General features: G+C 48.4%; 1 protein-coding gene across 4 annotated transcripts in view; it reads right to left on the bottom strand.

Annotated features, from left to right (window-relative positions):
- Positions 1 to 463: 463 nt before the first annotated feature.
- The window catches only part of manba (mannosidase, beta A, lysosomal), a 34,136-nt gene continuing 14,364 nt past the window's right edge, over positions 464 to 20,235 (bottom strand). For 2 of the 4 annotated variants that reach the window (XM_036955410.1, XM_036955411.1), the window contains 6 exons: positions 14,179 to 14,397; positions 13,922 to 14,086; positions 12,760 to 12,904; positions 6,189 to 6,331; positions 3,504 to 3,767; positions 464 to 2,900 (listed from right to left, as the gene is read on the bottom strand). In XM_036955410.1, the coding sequence (XP_036811305.1) occupies positions 2,673 to 2,900; positions 3,504 to 3,767; positions 6,189 to 6,331; positions 12,760 to 12,904; positions 13,922 to 14,086; positions 14,179 to 14,397 (1,164 nt within the window). In that variant the 3' untranslated portion in view covers positions 464 to 2,672. The remainder of the gene's footprint in view (positions 2,901 to 3,503; positions 3,768 to 6,188; positions 6,332 to 12,759; positions 12,905 to 13,921; positions 14,087 to 14,178; positions 14,398 to 20,235) is intronic. The other 2 variants (XM_036955412.1, XM_036955413.1) reach the window with 2 other exon arrangements.

Raw genomic sequence — 20,235 nt, 5'->3', positions numbered from 1 at the left:
CAGTAGTCCTATTTACTGTAGGCTCCTAGACCCAATGATCTACAGTAGTCCTATTTACTGTAGGCTCCTAGACCCAATGACCTACAGTAGTCCTAGTTACTGTAGGCTCTTAGACCTACAGTAGTCCTATTTACTGTAGGCTCCTAGACCCAATGACCTACAGTAGTCCTATTTACTGTAGGCTCCTAGACCCAATGACCTACAGTAGTCCTATTTACTGTAGGCTCTTAGACCTACAGTAGTCCTATTTACTGTAGGCTCCTAGACCCAATGACCTACAGTAGTCCTATTTACTGTAGGCTCCTAGACCCAATGATCTACATTAGTCCTATTTACTATAGGCTCCTAGACCCATTGATCTACATTAGTTAGTGTATGTAAAGCCTTACCCACAACATTGGACTTTCCTTGTAGTCTGAAATAGACAAATCTAAATTGTAGCAAAATAAAACCGTACAAAATATATCTCCATTTACTTTATTAATGCAAATTCCTTCACTTGTATCTTATTTACAACAAATCCCACACACAACATTGTCGAATCCAACTGACAGGGAATTTTGGGGTTTCTCATGTCTCAGTACTCATCTCAGAGAGAGGTTAGGGAGAGGGTCTCAGTACTCATCTCAGAGAGAGGTTAGGGAGAGGGTCTCAGTACTCATCTCAGAGAGAGGTTAGGGAGAGGGTCTCAGTACTCATCTCAGAGAGAGGTTAGGGAGAGGGTCTCAGTACTCATCTCAGAGAGAGGTTAGGGAGAGGGTCTCAGTACTCATCTCAGAGAGAGGTTAGGGAGAGGGTCTCAGTACTCATCTCTGAGAGGTTAGGGAGAGGGTCTCAGTACTCATCTCTGAGAGGTTAGGGAGAGGGTCTCAGTACTCATCTCAGAGAGGTTAGGGAGAGGGTCTCAGTACTCATCTCAGAGAGGTTAGGGAGAGGGTCTCAGTACTCATCTCAGAGAGGTTAGGGAGAGGGTCTCAGTACTCATCTCAGACAGGTTAGGGAGAGGGTCTCAGTACTCATCTCTGAGAGGTTAGGGAGAGGGTCTCAGTACTCATCTCAGAGAGGTTAGGGAGAGGGTCTCAGTACTCATCTCAGAGAGAGGTTAGGGAGAGGGTCTCAGTACTCATCTCTGAGAGGTTAGGGAGAGGGTCTCAGTACTCATCTCAGAGAGGTTAGGGAGGGTCTCAGTCAGGGCTTTACATTTTTTTTAAATTAATCATTGGTAGCACTGGTGCTCCCTACTTTAAACAATTAGGAGCACCACATGAAATTTAGGTGCACCAGAAAATTTGATTTTTGTAAAATTGATTGAGTTGCAGGCGAAGCGTGGCTAAATGTGACCACACCTCCGTTTAGGGTACAGATGTAAGGTACTCCCGTTACTCCCATGTAGTTAGTTGGTATCCTCAGTAATTAGCCTAACGTCTGGAGGTATCCTCAGTAATTAGCCTGACATCTGGAGGTATCCTCAGTAATTAGCCTGACGTCTGGCGGTATCCTCAGTAATTAGCCTGATGTCTGGAGGTATCCTCAGTAATTAGCCTAACGTCTGGAGGTATCCTCAGTAATTAGCCTGATGTCTGGAGGTATCCTCAGTAATTAGCCTGATGTCTGGCGGTATCCTCAGTAATTAGCCTGATGTCTGGAGATATCCTCAGTAATTAGCCTAACGTCTGGAGGTATCCTCAGTAATTAGCCTGATGTCTGGAGGTATCCTCAGTAATTAGCCTGATGTCTGGCGGTATCCTCAGTAATTAGCCTGATGTCTGGAGGTATCCTCAGTAATTAGCCTGATGTCTGGAGGTATCCTCAGTAATTAGTCTGACTTCTGGAGGTATCCTCAGTAATTAGCTTGACTTCTGGAGGTATCCTCAGTAATTAGCCTGATGTGTGGAGGTATCCTCAGTAATTAGCCTGATGTGTGGAGGTATCCTCAGTAATTAGCCTGATGTGTGGAGGTATCCTCAGTAATTAGCTTGACTTCTGGAGATATCCTCAGTAATTAGCCTGATGTCTGGAGGTATCCTCAGTAATTAGCCTGACTTCTGGCGGTATCCTCAGTAATTAGCCTGACTTCTGGAGGTATCCTCAGTAATTAGCCTGACTTCTGGAGGTATCCTCAGTAATTAGCCTGACTTCTGGAGGTATCCTCAGTAATTAGCCTGACTTCTGGAGGTATCCTCAGTAATTAGCTTGACTTCTGGAGGTATCCTCAGTAATTAGCCTGACTTCTGGAGATATCCTCAGTAATTAGCCTGATGTCTGGAGGTATCCTCAGTAATTAGCCTGATGTGTGGAGGTATCCTCAGTAATTAGCCTGACTTCTGGCGGTATCCTCAGTAATTAGCCTGACTTCTGGAGGTATCCTCAGTAATTAGCCTGACTTCTGGCGGTATCCTCAGTAATTAGCCTGACTTCTGGCGGTATCCTCAGTAATTAGCCTGACTTCTGGCGGTATACTCATCTCAGAGAGAGGTTAGGGAGAAGGTCACAGTACTCATCTCAGAGAGGTTAGGGAGAGGGTATTGGGTTAACTGCTGGGTACTGGGTAGTGGTTCAGTAAGTACGTCCAAAATGGCACCCTATTCCTTATATAGTGGACAACACATAGAGCTCTGGTCTAAAGTTGTGCACTATATAGGGTATAGGATGCCATTTGATACACAAGATAGTCAGTACACATCTCTCAATGACGTAACAGTCAGTGCCTGGGCTAGCTGCTGGGTACTGGTGGGACCCCAGGGGTTAAAGGTGACTGTTCTGGTCCTGGTGACCATGAGGAATCCGTTGGTGTCGAATCGTCCTGGGACGTCCCCCACATCCAGCCATACGAAAGCTGCTACGGCAGAGGACTGCAGGGTCACAGTGTATCCTCCCATCTCGTCCTGCTGCACCTCGGCCTGAGAGGAGAGAGAGAGAGGTCACTATGGAAGTCATACTGACCACCCAGAGAGAGAGAGGTCACTATGGAAGTCATACTGACCACCCAGAGAGAGAGAGGTCACTATGGAAGTCATACTGACCATTCAGAGAGAGAGAGGTCACTATGGAAGTCATACTGACCATTCAGAGAGAGAGAGGTCACTATGGAAGTCATACTGACCATTCAGAGAGACAGGGGGCTGAAAATAGAGCATTCCTGGTCCATTACTAATAATACCCTATTCATAATGTGTTATAAGCACATATATAACACCGTGTGAACTATGCGTAATGCATTATAATGCACAACCAATAACAATCTGTATATTAACCCAGACTACCCTAAGAGCATATACATTAGTCCTCCTGCCGTCCCAGAGAGACAGGGAGGGGGAAACATAGCACTCCTTATCTATTCAATAACAAGCTGTATATGAACCCAGACTACCCTGTAGGAGATCCAGCGGACAAATATGATTGATGATTGATTGACAGAATTAGAAGCAGAACTCATGATGATGCGGTCAGGTCAGTTGTGGTGATGTCATTGTCACTAGTTGTGTCCAGTCAGTCCATCTTACTGTGATGTTGGGTCTCAGCATCCGCTGGGCATTTTTGGGTGAGCTGAGGAAGAGGTGGTTAATGGGACCTTGCTGGCTGTTGACGTCCTCAAGGTGAAAGGTCAGGAGACAGGTGAGGCGGGTACAGCTCCCGCGCCCACACCCCGCCAGCAGGGCTGAGATTGTCTGTTTGTGGATGACCTCAGCACTTCCTCCTTCCACAAGCACCAATCCGGAAGCCACAGTGCACACAGGATCCAGACTGCTCCACTCATAGACTGAAACCTGACGACAAGATACATCAGTCTACAATCAGTACTCTGTCACTGATGGTGTTGGAACAAAGTTATCCAGAGGAACACAGTTATCCACCTGCCAGAGGAACACAGTTATCCACCTGCCAGAGGAACGCAGTTATCCACCTGCCAGAGGACTACAGAGGAACACAGTTATCCACCTGCCAGAGGACTACAGAGGAACACAGTTATCCACCTGCCAGAGGACTACAGAGGAACACAGTTATCCACCTGCCAGAGGACTACAGAGGAACACAGTTATCCACCTGCCAGAGGACTACAGAGTAAAACAGTTATCCACCTGCCAGAGGAACACAGTTATCCACCTGCCAGAGGACTACAGAGGAACACAGTTATCCACCTGCCAGAGGAACACAGTTATCCACCTGCCAGAGGACTACAGAGGAACACAGTTATCCACCTGCCAGAGGACTACAGAGGAACACAGTTATCCACCTGCCAGAGGACTACAGAGGAACACAGTTATCCATGTAGCCTGCCTGGGGACTACGGAGGAACACAGTTATCCATGTAGCCTGCCTGGGGACTACGGAGGAACATAGTTATCCACCTGCCAGAGGACTACAGAGGAACACAGTTATCCATGTAGCCTGCCTGGGGACTACAGAGGAACACAGTTATCCGTGTAGCCTGCCTGGGGACTACGGAGGAACACAGTTATCCACCTGCCAGAGGACTACAGAGGAACACAGTTATCCATGTAGCCTGCCTGGGGACTACGGGGGAACACAGTTATCCATGTAGCCTGCCTGGGGACTACAGAGGAACACAGTTATCCACCTGCCAGAGGACTACAGAGGAACACAGTTATCCATGTAGCCTGCCTGGGGACTACAGAGGAACACAGTTATCCATGTAGCCTGCCTGGGGACTATGGAGGAACACAGTTATCCATGTAGCCTGCCTGGGGACTACGGAGGAACATAGTTATCCACCTGCCAGAGGACTACAGAGGAACACAGTTATCCATGTAGCCTGCCTGGGGACTACAGAGGAACACAGTTATCCGTGTAGCCTGCCTGGGGACTACGGAGGAACACAGTTATCCACCTGCCAGAGGACTACAGAGGAACACAGTTATCCATGTAGCCTGCCTGGGGACTACGGGGGAACACAGTTATCCATGTAGCCTGCCTGGGGACTACAGAGGAACACAGTTATCCATGTAGCCTGCCTGGGGACTACAGAGGAACACAGTTATCCATGTAGCCTGCCTGGGGACTACGGAGGAACACAGTTATCCATGTAGCCTGCCTGGGGACTACGGAGGAACACAGTTATCCATGTAGCCTGCCTGGGGACTACAGAGGAACACAGTTATCCATGTAGCCTGCCTGGGGACTACAGAGGAACACAGTTATCCATGTAGCCTGCCTGGGGACTACAGAGGAACACAGTTATCCATGTAGCCTGCCTGGGGACTACAGAGGAACACAGTTATCCATGTAGCCTGCCTGGGGACTACAGAGGAACACAGTTATCCATGTAGCCTGCCTGGGGACTTTTCCCATCTCCACAGAAGAACTCTGGAGCTCTGTCAGAGTGACCATCCCTGACCAAGGCCCTCCTCCCCCGATTGCTCAGTTTGGCCAGGCAGCCAGTTCTAGGAAGAGTCTTGGTGGTTCCAAACTTCTTCCATTTAAGAATGATTGAGGCCACTGTGTTATATCGGGACCAACATTTTTTGGTACCCTTCCCCAGATCTGTGCCTCGACACAATCCTGTCTCAGACCTCTACGGACAATTCCTTCGACCTCATGGCTTGGTTTTTGCTCAGACATGCACTGTCAACTGTGGGACCATATAGACAGGTGTGTGCCTTTCCAAATCATGTCCAATCAAATTAAATTTACCACAGGTGGACTCCAATCAAGTTGTAGAAACATCTCAAGGATGATCAATGGAAACAGGATGCACCTGAGCTCAATTTCAAGTCTCATAGCAAAGGGTCTGAATACTTATGTAAATAAGGTATCTATTTTTTTTTCTTCTATAAATTAGCAAATATTTTTAAATGTGTTTTTGCTTTGTCATTATGGGGTATTGTGATGTCATTATGGGGTATTGTGATGTCATTATGGGTTATTGTGTGTAGATTGATGAGGAAAAAAATACATGTAATCCATTTTAGAATAAAGATGTAACGTAACAAAATGTGGAAAAAGTCAAGGAGTCTGAATACTTTCCGAATGCACTGTAGATCAATATTGGAATGATTTATTTTATACAGAATTTTTTGCTAATCTTTAGGCTGCCAATAATTATGGATCTGACTGTACATGCATAAACAGGCATGTTTCTGTGTATTGGGTTTTTAATGTGTGGACTCAATGTGGTATTGAGAAACAGTTATTTGATGTGTTAAAAATGACGAGAGGGGTCAACGTACCACAGTCCTGAGGTGAAGGTCGTGGCTCAGGTCAGACACAGCATAGACCACCAGACTACCCTGGTCCTCAAAGCCCACCGGAAGCACAGGAGAGAAGAAGTCCTTGGCAAAGTAATGGAGCATCTTCCACTTCCCACCAAACTCTGCAGACGGAAGAAGAAGAACAGATGTGAAACCTGGTCTCCCATGGGAGAAACCAACGTCTTGACAGTGAGACCAAGAGGCAATTTCCCCTTCCGCGGTGCAATTTCCCCTTCCGCGGTGCAATTTCCCCTTCCGCGGTGCAATTTCCCCTTCCGCGGAGCAATTTCCCCTTCCGCGGAGCAATTTCCCCTTCCGCGGAGCAATTTCCCCATCGCCGAGGGTGACTGAGTATTTGCTACTCCTCTACAAAAAGAAAAATATTGGTTGGCAACAAGCCTATCTACCAAACAATCAACCAATCGACTAATTGGAGTAAGCCCTGAATGGTAGATACCTTGATATTTAAGCTATTTCCACTCGTCACCCATATTTATGAGCTGGTATGCTATTTGTATAATTATCAACTATAGGAGATATGTCATTCGTTGAAGGAGTTTGTCTAGCAGGAGGTTTATCTAGCAGGAGGTTATCTATAGCAGGAGGTTATCTATAGCAGGAGGTTATCTAGCAGGAGGATATATAGCAGGAGGATATATAGCAGGAGGTTCCTAGCAGGAGGATTATCTATAGCAGGAGGTTTATCTATAGCAGGAGGTTTATCTATAGCAGGAGGTTTATCTATAGCAGGAGGTTTATCTATAGCAGGAGGTTTATCTATAGCAGGAGGTTTATCTATAGCAGGAGGTTTATCTATAGCAGGAGGTTATCTATAGCAGGAGGTTATCTATAGCAGGAGGTTATCTATAGCAGGAGGTTATCTATAGCAGGAGGTTATCTATAGCAGGAGGTTATCTATAGCAGGAGGTTATCTATAGCAGGAGGTTATCTATAGCAGGAGGTTATCTATAGCAGGAGGATATATAGCAGGAGGTTCCTAGCAGGAGGATTATCTAGCAGGAGGATTATCTAGCAGGAGGATTATCTATAGCAGGAGGTTATCTAGCAAGGTAAGCAACTTTGGTAATTTGACTTTTGTTTGACTGTCGCTACAAAGTTGGTATGATTTGACAAAGCTGTAGCCTACTCGGGGTGCACTCTGCGCGTCCTGAGCGTGCTCTGTGGCGAGATAGTTTAGGCCTACTGCTGAATGCCCTTAATTATTTGAGGAACGTGATCATGCTCAGAATTTATGAACGGCCATTTGCGCAATTCACATCAATGCCATTGGCGAAGTTACTATCGTTACTAAATATCAGTTTAATTTGCTGTGAAATCTTTACATAGTGGCGCATCCACGCCAACAAGGTGGCACAGCACCCCTCTTATTTGGGGAGAACCCTGGCATAGTGGCCAGATCTGGGGGAGTACCCTGGCATAGTGACCAGCTCTGGGGGTGAACCCTGACATAGTGACCAGCTCTGGGGGAGAACCCTGGCATAGTGACCAAATCTGGGGGAGAACCCAAAGATTGGAAAGCAGCTGCAGTCATCCCCCTCTTCAAAAGGGGGGACACTCTTGACCCAAACTGCTACAGACCTATATCTACCCTACCCTGCCTTTCTAAGGTCTTCGAAAGCCAAGTCAACAAACAGATTACCGATCATTTCGAATCCCACCATACCTTCTCCGCTATGCAATCTGGTTTCAGATCTGGTCATGGGTGCACCTCAGCCACGCTCAAGGTCCTAAACGATATCATAACCGCCATCGATAAGAGACATTACTGTGCAGCCATATTCATCGACCTGGCCAAGGCTTTCGACTCTGTCAATCACCACATTCTTATTGGCAGACTCAACAGCCTTGGTTTCTCAAATGATTGCCTCACCTGGTTCACCAACTACTTCTCTGATCGATTTGACACACTGAACTTAGAGGGTCTGTTGTCCGGGCCTCTGGCGGTCTCTATGGGGGTGCCACAGGGTTCAATTATTGGACCGACTCTCTTCTCTGTATACATCAATGATGTCGCTCTTGCTGCTGGTGAGTCTCTGATCCAACTCTACGCAGACGACACCATTCTGTATACTTCTGGCCCTTCTTTGGACACTGTGTTAACAACACTCCAGGCGAGCTTCAATGCCATACAACTCTCCTTCCGTGACCTCCAATTGCTCTTAAATACAAGTAAAACTAAATGCATGCTCTTCAACCGATCACCTGCTTGCACCTGCCCACCTGTCCAACATCACTACTCTGGACGGCTCTGACTTAGAATATGTGGACAACTACAAATACCTAGGTGTCTGGTTAGACTGTAAACTCTCCTTCAAGACTCACATCAAACATCTCCAATCCAAAGTTAAATCTAGAATTGGCTTCCTATTTCACAACAAAGCCTCCTTCACTCATGCTGCCAATCATACCCTCGTAAAACTGACCATCCTACCAATCCTCAACTTCGGCTATGTCATTTACAAAATAGCCTTCAATACCCTACTCAATAAATTGGATGCAGTCTATCACAGTGCCATCCGTTTTGTCACCAAAGCCACATATACTATCCACCACTGCGACCTGTATCCTCTCGTTGGTTGGACCTCGCTTCATACTCGTCGCCAAACCCACTGGCTCCATGTCATCTACAAGACCCTGCTAGGTAAAGTCCCCCCTTATCTCAGCTCGCTGGTCACCATAGCAGTACTCACTCGTAGCACGTGCTCCAGCAGGTCACCCCCAAAACCAATTATTTCTTTGGCCGCCTCTCCTTCCAGTTCTCTGCTGCCAATGACTGGAACAAACTGCAATAATCTCTGAAACTGGAAACACTTATCTCCCTCACTAGCTTTAAGCACCAACTGTCAGAGCAGCTCACAGTTTACTGCACCTGTACATATCCCATCTATAATTTAGCCCAAACAACTACCTCTTTCCCTACTGTATGTATTAATTTAGCTCCTTTGCACCCCATTATTTCTATCTCTACGTTGCACATTCTTCCACTGCAAATCAACCATTCCAGTGTTTTACTTGTTATATTGTACTTACTTTGCCACCATGGCCTTTTTTTTTTGCCTTTACCTCCCTTATCTCACCTCATTTGCTCACATTGTATATAGACTTATTTTTCTACTGTATTATTGACTGTATGTTTGCTTTACTCCATGTGTAACTCTGTGTTGTTGTATGTGTCGAACTGCTTTATCTTGCTTTATCTTGGCCAGGTCACAATTGTAAATGAGAACTTGTTCTCAACTTGCCTACCTGGTTAAATAAAGGTGAAATAAGAATAAATAAAATAAGTGACCAGCTCTGGGGGAGAACCCTGGCATAGTGACAAGATCTGGAGGGAACCCTGGCATAGTGACCAGATCTGGAGGGAACCCTGACATAGTGACCAGATCTGGGAGAGAACCCTGGCATAGTGACCAGATCTGGGGGAGAACCCTGGCATAGTGACCAGATCTGGGGGAGAACCCTGGCATAGTGACCAGATCTGGGGGAGAACCCTGGCATAGTGACCAGCTCTGGGGGAGAACCCTGGCATAGTGACCAGATCTGGGGGAGAACCCTGGCATAGTGACCAGCTCTGGGGGAGAACCCTGGCATAGTGACTAGATCTTGGGGAGAACCCTGGCATAGTGACTGGATCTTGGGGAGAGCCCTGGCTAGTGGCCAGATCCGGGGGACAATCCTGGCATAGTGACCGGCTCTGGGTTAGAACCCTGGCATAGTGACTAGATCTTGGGGAGAACCCTGGCATAGTGACCAGCTCTGGGGGAGAACCCTGGCATAGTGACTAGATCTTGGGGAGAACCCTGGCATAGTGACTAGATCTTGGGGAGAACCCTGGCATAGTGACCGGCTCTGGGGGAGAACCCTGGCTCTTGGGGAGAACCCTGGCATAGTGACCGGATCTGGGGGAGAACCCTGGCTCTTGGGGAGAACCCTGGCATAGTGACCAGATCTGGGGGAGAACCCTGGCATAGTGACCAGATCTGGGGGAGAACCCTGGCATAGTGACCAGATCTGGGGGAGAACCCTGGCATAGTGACCAGATCTGGGGGAGAACCCTGGCATAGTGACCAGATCTAGGGGAGAACCCTGGCATAGTGACCAGCTCTGGGGGAGAACCCTGGCATAGTGACTAGATCTTGGGGAGAACCCTGGCATAGTGACTAGCTCTGGGGGAGAACCCTGGCATAGTGACAAGATCTTGGGGAGAACCCTGGCATAGTGACTAGATCTTGGGGAGAACCCTGGCATAGTGACCGGCTCTGGGGGAGAACCCTGGCTCTTGGGGAGAACCCTGGCATAGTGACCGGATCTGGGGGAGAACCCTGGCATAGTGACCAGATCTGGGGGAGAACCCTGGCATAGTGACCAAATCTGGGGGAGAACCCTGGCATAGTGACCAGATCTGGGGGAGAACCCTGGCATAGTGACCAGATCTGGGGGAGAACCCTGGCATAGTGACCAGATCTGGGGGAGAACCCTGGCATAGTGACCAGATCTGGGGGAGAACCCTGGCATAGTGACTAGATCTGGGGGAGAACCCTGGCATAGTGACTAGATCTTGGGGAGAACCCTGGCATAGTGACTAGATCTTGGGGAGAACCCTGGCATAGTGACCGGCTCTGGGGGAGAACCCTGGCTCTTGGGGAGAACCCTGGCATAGTGACCGGATCTGGGGGAGAACCCTGGCTCTTGGGGAGAACCCTGGCATAGTGACCAGATCTGGGGGAGAACCCTGGCATAGTGACCAGATCTGGGGGAGAACCCTGGCATAGTGACCAGATCTTGGGGAGAACCCTGGCATAGTGACCGGCTCTGGGGGAGAACCCTGGCTCTTGGGGAGAACCCTGGCATAGTGACCGGATCTGGGGGAGAACCCTGGCATAGTGACCAGATCTGGGGGAGAACCCTGGCATAGTGACCAGATCTGGGGGAGAACCCTGGCATAGTAACCAGATCTGGGGGAGAACCCTGGCATAGTGACCAGATCTGGGGGAGAACCCTGGCATAGTGACCAGATCTGGGGGAGAACCCTGGCATAGTGACCAGATCTGGGGGAGAACCCTGGCATAGTGACCAGATCTGGGGGAGAACCCTGGCATAGTGACCAGATCTGGGGGAGAACCCTGGCATAGTGACCAGATCTGGGGGAGAACCCTGGCATAGTGACCAGATCTGGGGGAGAACCCTGGCATAGTGACCAGATCTGGGGGAGAACCCTGGCATAGTGACCAGATCTGGGGGAGAACCCTGGCATAGTGACCAGATCTGGGGGAGAACCCTGGCATAGTGACCAGATCTGGGGGAGAACCCTGGCATAGTGACCAGATCTGGGGGAGAACCCTGGCATAGTGACTAGATCTGGGGGAGAACCCTGGCATAGTGACCAGATCTGGGGGAGAACCCTGGCATAGTGACTAGATCTGGGGGAGAACCCTGGCATAGTGACCAGATCTGGGGGAGAACCCTGGCTCTTGGGGAGAACCCTGGCATAGTGACCAGATCTGGGGGAGAACCCTGGCATAGTGACCAGATCTGGGGGAGAACCCTGGCATAGTGACCAGATCTGGGGGAGAACCCTGGCATAGTGACCAGATCTGGGGGAGAACCCTGGCATAGTGACCAGATCTGGGGGAGAACCCTGGCATAGTGACCAGATCTGGGGGAGAACCCTGGCATAGTGACCAGATCTGGGGGAGAACCCTGGCATAGTGACTAGATCTGGGGGAGAACCCTGGCATAGTGACCAGATCTGGGGGAGAACCCTGGCATAGTGACTAGATCTGGGGGAGAACCCTGGCATAGTGACCAGATCTGGGGGAGAACCCTGGCTCTTGGGGAGAACCCTGGCATAGTGACCAGATCTGGGGGAGAACCCTGGCATAGTGACCAGATCTGGGGGAGAACCCTGGCTCTTGGGGAGAACCCTGGCATAGTGACCAGATCTGGGTTTTAAACGCTTTAAAAATGGTCACTTCCAATTTATGCTGTATTTCCCAGGACTCTCGGGATAAATACGATTTACAATGAAGTCGGAAAGTATTCAGACCCCTTGACTTATTCCACATTTAATTACATTACAGCCTTATTCTAAAACTGATTAAATTGTTTTTCCCTCATCAATCTACACACAATACCCCATAATGACAACACCAAAATGATTTTCGGAATTTTTAGCAAATGTATAACTAAAAACAGAAATACTTAATTTATATAAGTATTCAGACCCTTTGCCATGAGACTCGAAATTGAGCTGGTAGACTGCAGGACCGGGACATCCTGTAACAGCACCTACCTAGAGAGGACCAGGACATCCTGTAACAGGACCTACCTAGAGAGGACCGGGACCTACCTATAGAGGACCAGGACATCCTGTAACAGGACCTACCTATAGAGGACCGGGACTTCCTGTAACAGCACCTACCTATAGAGGAACAGGACATCCTGTAACAGCACCTACCTAGAGAGGACCAGTACTTCCTGTAACAGCACCTACCTATAGAGGAACATGACGTCCTGTAACAGCACCTACCTAGAGAGGACCAGGAAGGGCCCTGCCAGATATCATTGAGTTGCCAGTAGAGAGCTCCCATGGTGTGACCTTTGCCCTCGATGACCTCACTCTGGCTGCGGCGGTAGAACTCTGTCTGGACCTTAACACACTGGGACTGCATGACCTGGAGGAAGACCACTCATAGTGACCTGGAGGAAGACCACTCATGTGGTATGTGGTATCTGGCGTACCTGTGTGATGTAGCGTCTGGTGTACCTGTGTGATGTAGCGTCTGGTGTACCTGTGTGATGTAGTATCTGGCGTACCTGTGTGATGTAGTGTCTGGTGTACCTGTCTGGCGTACCTGTGTGATGTAGTGTCTGGCGTACCTGTGTGATGTAGTGTCTGGCGTACCTGTGTGATGTAGTGTCTGGCGTACCTGTGTGATGTAGTGTCTGGCGTACCTGTGTGATGTAGTGTCTGGCGTACCTGTGTGATGTAGTGTCTGGCGTACCTGTGCGATGTAGTGTCTGGCGTACCTGTGCGATGTAGTGTCTGGCGTACCTGTGCGATGTAGTGTCTGGCGTACCTGTGCGATGTAGTGTCTGGCGTACCTGTGCGATGTAGTGTCTGGCGTACCCGTCTGGCATACCCGTCTGGCGTACCCGTGCGATGTAGTGTCTGGCGTACCCGTGCGATGTAGTGTCTGGCGTACCCGTGCGATGTAGTGTCTGGCGTACCCGTGCGATGTAGTGTCTGGCGTACCCGTGCGATGTAGTGTCTGGCGTACCCGTGCGATGTAGTGTCTGGCGTACCCGTGCGATGTAGTGTCTGGCGTACCCGTGCGATGTAGTGTCTGGCGTACCCGTGCGATGTAGTGTCTGGCGTACCCGTGCGATGTAGTGTCTGGCGTACCCGTGCGATGTAGTGTCTGGCGTACCCGTGCGATGTAGTGTCTGGCGTACCCGTGCGATGTAGTGTCTGGCGTACCCGTGCGATGTAGTGTCTGGCGTACCCGTGCGACGTAGTGTCTGGCGTACCCGTGCGACGTAGTGTCTGGCGTACCCGTGCGATGTAGTGTCTGGCGTACCCGTGCGATGTAGTGTCTGGCGTACCCGTGCGATGTAGTCTGGCGTACCTGTGCGATGTAGTGTCTGGCGTACCTGTGTGATGTAGTGTCTGGCGTACCTGTCTGGCGTACCTGTGTGATGTACAGTGTGTCCTTGTATCTCTTCAGTGGATCTGCTGAGGCTGGGAGATGGTAGTGTAGTCCAGCCTGTTGCAGCATCTGCTGGTTGCCCGTCTGGTGGTGCTGACGGTGAGACGAGAAGTTACTCCCATAACTCCAGTCTTCTGACACAGACACCTGAGAGCAGAGAGCATCAAATCACTGGATGACCTGAAGGCAGTACAATACAGGAATGCACATGTCGTTTCTCCCCAACCAGGGTACAGTACCTTCTGCAAGGTGGAGAAGGAGGGCCAGGACTGGAAGCCGTACTCGGAGGCGAAGCGTGTGCGTGGCAGGGCCGTCCAGTCCCAGCAGTCATGGCTGTAGCTATAGTAGTGTGTGTCTCCATAGTGTAGGTCGTAGGGGTCGTGGGCCACCCAGCCCTCCTGCTGAGACTCTACTCCGTTAGTGGGACTGGAGACTAGGAACGGGCGGGTACCGTCTTCCTGAGGTGGAGATGGTTGGTTAACCTGGTTAAATTAGGCTAGGGTTGTCACAATACCAGTATGGCGATACCCTGAAGGAGCGTTTCCCAAACTAGGGGCCTGAGAGAAACAGAACCGGAGTTACGTCAATAACCTCCAGTAGCCTCCAGTAACCTCCAGTAGTCTCTAGACGATCTTCTGTTTCCCCATCTACAATGCCCACAAGCCACATAGGACTCATTAGAACAGAGTGGACAACACCAGGCAATAAACCAAAAGGCACTAAATCAGACAATGTTGGTGAGGGCAGGGTTCTACCAGGCTAGGGAGAGAAATAGGTAGGGTTCAGTCTGGTTCTACCAGGCTAGGGAGAGAAAGGGTTCAGTCTGGTTCTACCAGGCTAGGGAGAGAAAGGGTTCAGTCTGGTTCTACCAGGCTAGGGAGAGAAAGGGTTCAGTCTGGTTCTACCAGGCTAGGGAGAGAAAGGGTTCAGTCTGGTTCTACCAGGCTAGGGAGAGAAAGGGTTCAGTCTGGTTCTACCAGGCTAGGGAGAGAAAGGGTTCAGTCTGGTTCTACCAGGCTAGGGAGAGATAGGGTTCAGTCTGGTTCTACCAGGCTAGGGAGAGAAAGGGTTCAGTCTGGTTCTACCAGGCTAGGGAGAGAAAGGGTTCAGTCTGGTTCTACCAGGCTAGGGAGATAAAGGGTTCAGTCTGGTTCTACCAGGCTAGGGAGAGAAAGGGTTCAGTCTGGTTCTACCAGGCTAGGGAGAGATAGGGTTCAGTCTGGTTCTACCAGGCTAGGGAGAGATAGGGTTCAGTCTGGTTCTACCAGGCTAGGGAGAGATAGGGTTCAGTCTGGTTCTACCAGGCTAGGGAGAGAAAGGGTTCAGTCTGGTTCTACCAGGCTAGGGAGAGAAAGGGTTCCGTCTGGTTCTACCAGGCTAGGGAGAGAAAGGGTTCAGTCTGGTTCTACCAGGCTAGGGAGAGAAAGGGTTCAGTCTGGTTCTACCAGGCTAGGGAGAGAAAGGGTTCAGTCTGGTTCTACCAGGCTAGGGAGAGAAAGGGTTCAGTCTGGTTCTACCAGGCTAGGGAGAGATAGGGTTCAGTCTGGTTCTACCAGGCTAGGGAGAGATAGGGTTCAGTCTGGTTCTACCAGGCTAGGGAGAGATAGGGTTCAGTCTGGTTCTACCAGGCTAGGGAGAGATAGGGTTCAGTCTGGTTCTACCAGGCTAGGGAGAGATAGGGTTCAGTCTGGTTCTACCAGGCTAGGGAGAGATAGGGTTCAGTCTGGTTCTACCAGGCTAGGGAGAGATAGGGTTCAGTCTGGTTCTACCAGGCTAGGGAGAGAAAGGGTTCAGTCTGGTTCTACCAGGCTAGGGAGAGAAAGGGTTCAGTCTGGTTCTACCAGGCTAGGGAGAGAAAGGGTTCAGTCTGGTTCTACCAGGCTAGGGAGAGATAGGGTTCAGTCTGGTTCTACCAGGCTAGGGAGAGATAGGGTTCAGTCTGGTTCTACCAGGCTAGGGAGAGATAGGGTTCAGTCTGGTTCTACCAGGCTAGGGAGAGATAGGGTTCAGTCTGTAGGGAATAGGGCCCTGGTCTAAAGTAGTACACTATATAGGGAATAGGGCTCTGGTCTAAAGTAGTGCACCATATAGGGAATAGGGCTCTGGTCTAAAGTAGTGCACTATATCGGGAATAGGGCTCTGGTCTAAAGTAGTGCACTAGTAGTGCACCTGGTATGGAAACTGCTCGGCTCCGACCGTAAGATACTACAGAGGGTAGTGTGTACGGCCCAGTACACCACTGGAGCCAAGCTTTCTGCCATCCAGGACCTCTATACCTGGCGGTGTCAGAGGAAGGCCCTACAGAGGGTGGTATGTACGGTCCAGTACATCACTGGGGCCAAGGCGCTACAGAGGGTAGTGTGTACGGCCCAGTACATCACTGGGGCCAAGCTTCCTGCCATCCAGGACCTCTATACCAGGCGGTGTCAGAGGAAGGCCCAGCCACCCCAGTCATAGACTGTTCTCTCTACTACCGCACGCCAAGCGGTACCGGAGTGCCAAGTCTAGGTCCAAGATGCTTCTAAACAGCCTCTACCCCCAAGCCATAAGACTACTGAACAGCTATTCAAATGGCTACCTGCTACTCCCTGTTATTATCTATGCATAGCCACTTTAATAACGCTACCTACATGTCCATAATTACTTCGACACCGGTGCCCCCGCACATTGACTCTGTACCGGTGCCCCCTGTATATAGCCTCCACATTGACTCTGTACCGGTACCCCCTGTATATAGCCTCCACATTGACTCGGTACCGGTACCCACCTGTATATAGCCTCAACATTGACTCGGTGCTTCTTACGAAGCCACTCCTTCGTTGCCCGGGCGGTGTGTTTGGGATCATTGTCATGCTGAAAGACCCAGCCACGTTTCATCTTCAATGCCCTTGCTGGTGGAAGGAGGTTTTCGCTCAAAATCTCACGATACATGGCCCCATTCATTCTTTCCTTTACACGGATCAGTCGTCCTGGTCCCTTTGCAGAAAAACAGCCCCAAAGCATGATGTTTCCACCCCCATGCTTCACAGTAGGTATGGTGTTATTTTGGATGGAACTCAGCATTCTTTGTCCTCCAAACACGACGAGTTGAGTTTTTACCAAAAAGTTATATTTTGGTTGGATCTGACCGTATGACATTCTCCCAATCTTCTTCTGGATCATCCAAATGCTCTCTAGCAAACTTCAGACGGGCCTGGACATGTACTGGCTTAAGCAGGGGGACACGTCTGGCACTGCAGGATTTGAGTCCCTGGCGGCGTAGTGTGTTACTGAAGGTAGGCTTTGTTACTTTGGTCCCAGCTCTCTGCAGGTCATTCACTAGGTTCCCCCGTGTGGTTCTGGGATTTTTGCTCACCGATCTTGTGATAATTTTGACCCCATGGGTGAGATCAAAAGAGCAGAAAAGTAAATAAATATAAAAACAGTATGGGGATGAGGTAGGTAAAATTGGGTGGGCTATTTACCGATAGACTATGTACAGCTGCAGCGATCGGTTAGCTGCTCAGATAGCAGATGTTTGAAGTTGGTGAGGGAGATAAAAGTCTCCAACTTCAGCGATTTTTGCAATTCGTTCCAGTCACAGGCAGCAGAGAACTGGAACGAAAGGCGCTGGAGCGCGTGCTACGGGTGGGTGTTGCCATCGTAACCAGTGAACTGAGATAAGGCAGAGCTTTACCTAGCATGGACTTGTAGATGACCTGGAGCCAGTGGGTCTGGCGACGAATATGTAGCGAGGGCCAGCCGATTAGAGCATACAGGTCGCAGTTGTGGGTGGTATAAGGTGCTTTAGTAACAAAACGGATGGCACTGTGATAAACTGCATCCAGTTTGCTGAGTAGAGTGTTGGAAGCTATTTTGTAGATGACGTCGCCGAAGTCGAGGATCGGTAGGATAGTCAGTTTTACTAGGGTATGTTTGGCGGCGTGAGTGAAAGCTTTGTTGAAAATTGAAATCATTTTCAACAAAGGAGGCTTTGTTGAAAATAATCATTGCCTCTAAACCTTCAAGCTGCATACTGGACCCTATTCCAACTAAACTACTGAAAGAGCTGCTTCCTGTGCTTGGCCCTCCTATGTTGAACATAATAAACGCCTCTCTATCCACCAGATGTGTACCAAACTCACTAAAAGTGGCAGTAATAAAGCCTCTCTTGAAAAAGCCAAACCTTGACCCAGAAAATATAAAAAACTAAAATCGGCCTATATCGAATCTTCCATTCCTCTCAACATTTTTAGAAAAGGCTGTTGCGCAGCAACTCACGGCCTTCCTGAAGACAAACAATGTATACGAAATGCTTCAGTCTGGTTTTAGACCCCATCATAGCACTGAGTCGGCACTTGTGAAGGTGGTAAATTACATTTTAATGGCATCAGACCGAGGCTCTGCATCGGTCCTCGTGCTCCTAGACCTTAGTGCTGCTTTTGATACCATCGATCACCACATTCTTTTGGAGAGATTGGAAACCCAAATTGGTCTACACGGACAAGTTCTGGCCTGGTTTAGATCTTATCTGTCGGAAAGATATCAGTTTGTCTCTGAATGGTTTGTCCTCTGACAAATCAACTGTAAATGTCAGTGTTCCTCAAGGTTCCGTTTTAGGACCACTATTGTTTTCACTATATATTTTACCTCTTGGGGATGTCATTCGAAAACATAATGTTAACTTTCACTGCTATGCGGATGACACACAGCTGTACATTTCAATGAAACATGGTAAAGCCCCAAAATTGCCCTTGCTAGAAGAATGTGTTTCAGACATAAGGAAGTGGATGGCTGCAAACTTTTTACTTTTAAACTCGGACAAAACAGATATGCTTGTTCTAGGTCCCAAGAAACAAAGAGATCTTCTGTTGAATCTGACAATTAATCTTAATGGTTGTACAGTCGTCTCAAATAAAACTGAAGGACCTTGGCGTTACTCGGGACCCTGATCTCTCTTTTGAAGAACATATCAAGACTGATTCAAGGACAGCTTTTTTCCATCTACGTAACATTGCAAAAATCAGAAACTTTCTGTCCAAAAATGAGGCAAAAAAATGAATCCATGCTTTTGTCACTTCTAGATTAGACTACTGCAATGCTCTATTTTCCGGCTACCCGGATAAAGCACTAAATAAACTTCAGTTAGTGCTAAATACGGCTGCTAGAATCCTGACTAGAACCAAAAAATGTGATCATATTACTCCAGTGCTAGCCTCCCTACACTGGCTTCCTGTAAAGGCAAGGGCTGATTTCAAGGTTTTACTGCTAACCAACAAAGCATTACATGGGCTTGCCTATCTCTCTACACGTACGCTACGGTCACAAGACGCAGGCCTCCTAATTGTCCCTAGAATTTCTAAGCTGCTGCTCCAGTTTCAACTGTTCTGCCTTATTATTATTCGACCATGCTGGTCATTTATGAACATTTGAACATCTTGGCCATGTTCTGTTACAATCTCCACCCGGCACAGCCAGAAGAGGACTGGCCACCCCACATGTGCTCTCTCTAATTCTCTCCTTCTCTCTTTCTTTCTCTCTCTCGGAGGACCTGAGCCCTAGGACCATGCCCCAGGACTACCTGACATGATGACTCCTTGCTGTCCCCAGTCCACCTGGCCGTGCTGCTGCTCCAGTTTCAACTGTTCTGCCTTATTATTATTCGACCATGCTGGTCATTTATGAACATTTGAACATCTTGGCCATGTTCTGTTATAATCTCCACCCGGCACAGCCAGAAGAGGACTGGCCACCCCACATAGCCTGGTTCCTCTCTAGGATTCTTCCTAGGTTTTGGCCTTTCTAGGGAGTTTTTCCTAGCCACCGTGCTTCTACACCTGCATTGCTTGCTGTTTGGGGTTTTAGGCTGGGTTTCTGTACAGTACTTTGAGATATCAGCTGATGTACGAAGGGCTATATAAATAAATTTGATTTGATATATAAGGTTTGTGTACTGTATATAAGGTTAGTATACTATATATAAGGTTAGTATACTGTATAATGTTAGTATACTATATATACTGTATATAAGGTTAGTATACTGTATATAAGGTTAGTATACTATATATACTGTATATAAGGTTAGTAAACTATATAATGTTAGTATACTATATATACTGTATATAAGGTTTGTATACTGTACAAGGTTAGTATACTGTATATACTGTATATAAGGTTAGTATACTGTATATAAGGTTAGTATACTATATATACTGTATATAAGGTTAGTAAACTATATAATGTTAGTATACTATATATACTGTATATAAGGTTTGTATACTGTACAAGGTTAGTATACTGTATATACTGTATATAAG

The sequence above is a fragment of the Oncorhynchus mykiss genome, chromosome 19, assembly GCF_013265735.2.
Source record: "Oncorhynchus mykiss isolate Arlee chromosome 19, USDA_OmykA_1.1, whole genome shotgun sequence".
Taxonomy (NCBI): Eukaryota; Metazoa; Chordata; class Actinopteri; order Salmoniformes; family Salmonidae; genus Oncorhynchus; species Oncorhynchus mykiss.
Note: the sequence above shows the minus strand (reverse complement) of the source record. Positions and strands in the feature narration are given on the sequence as shown.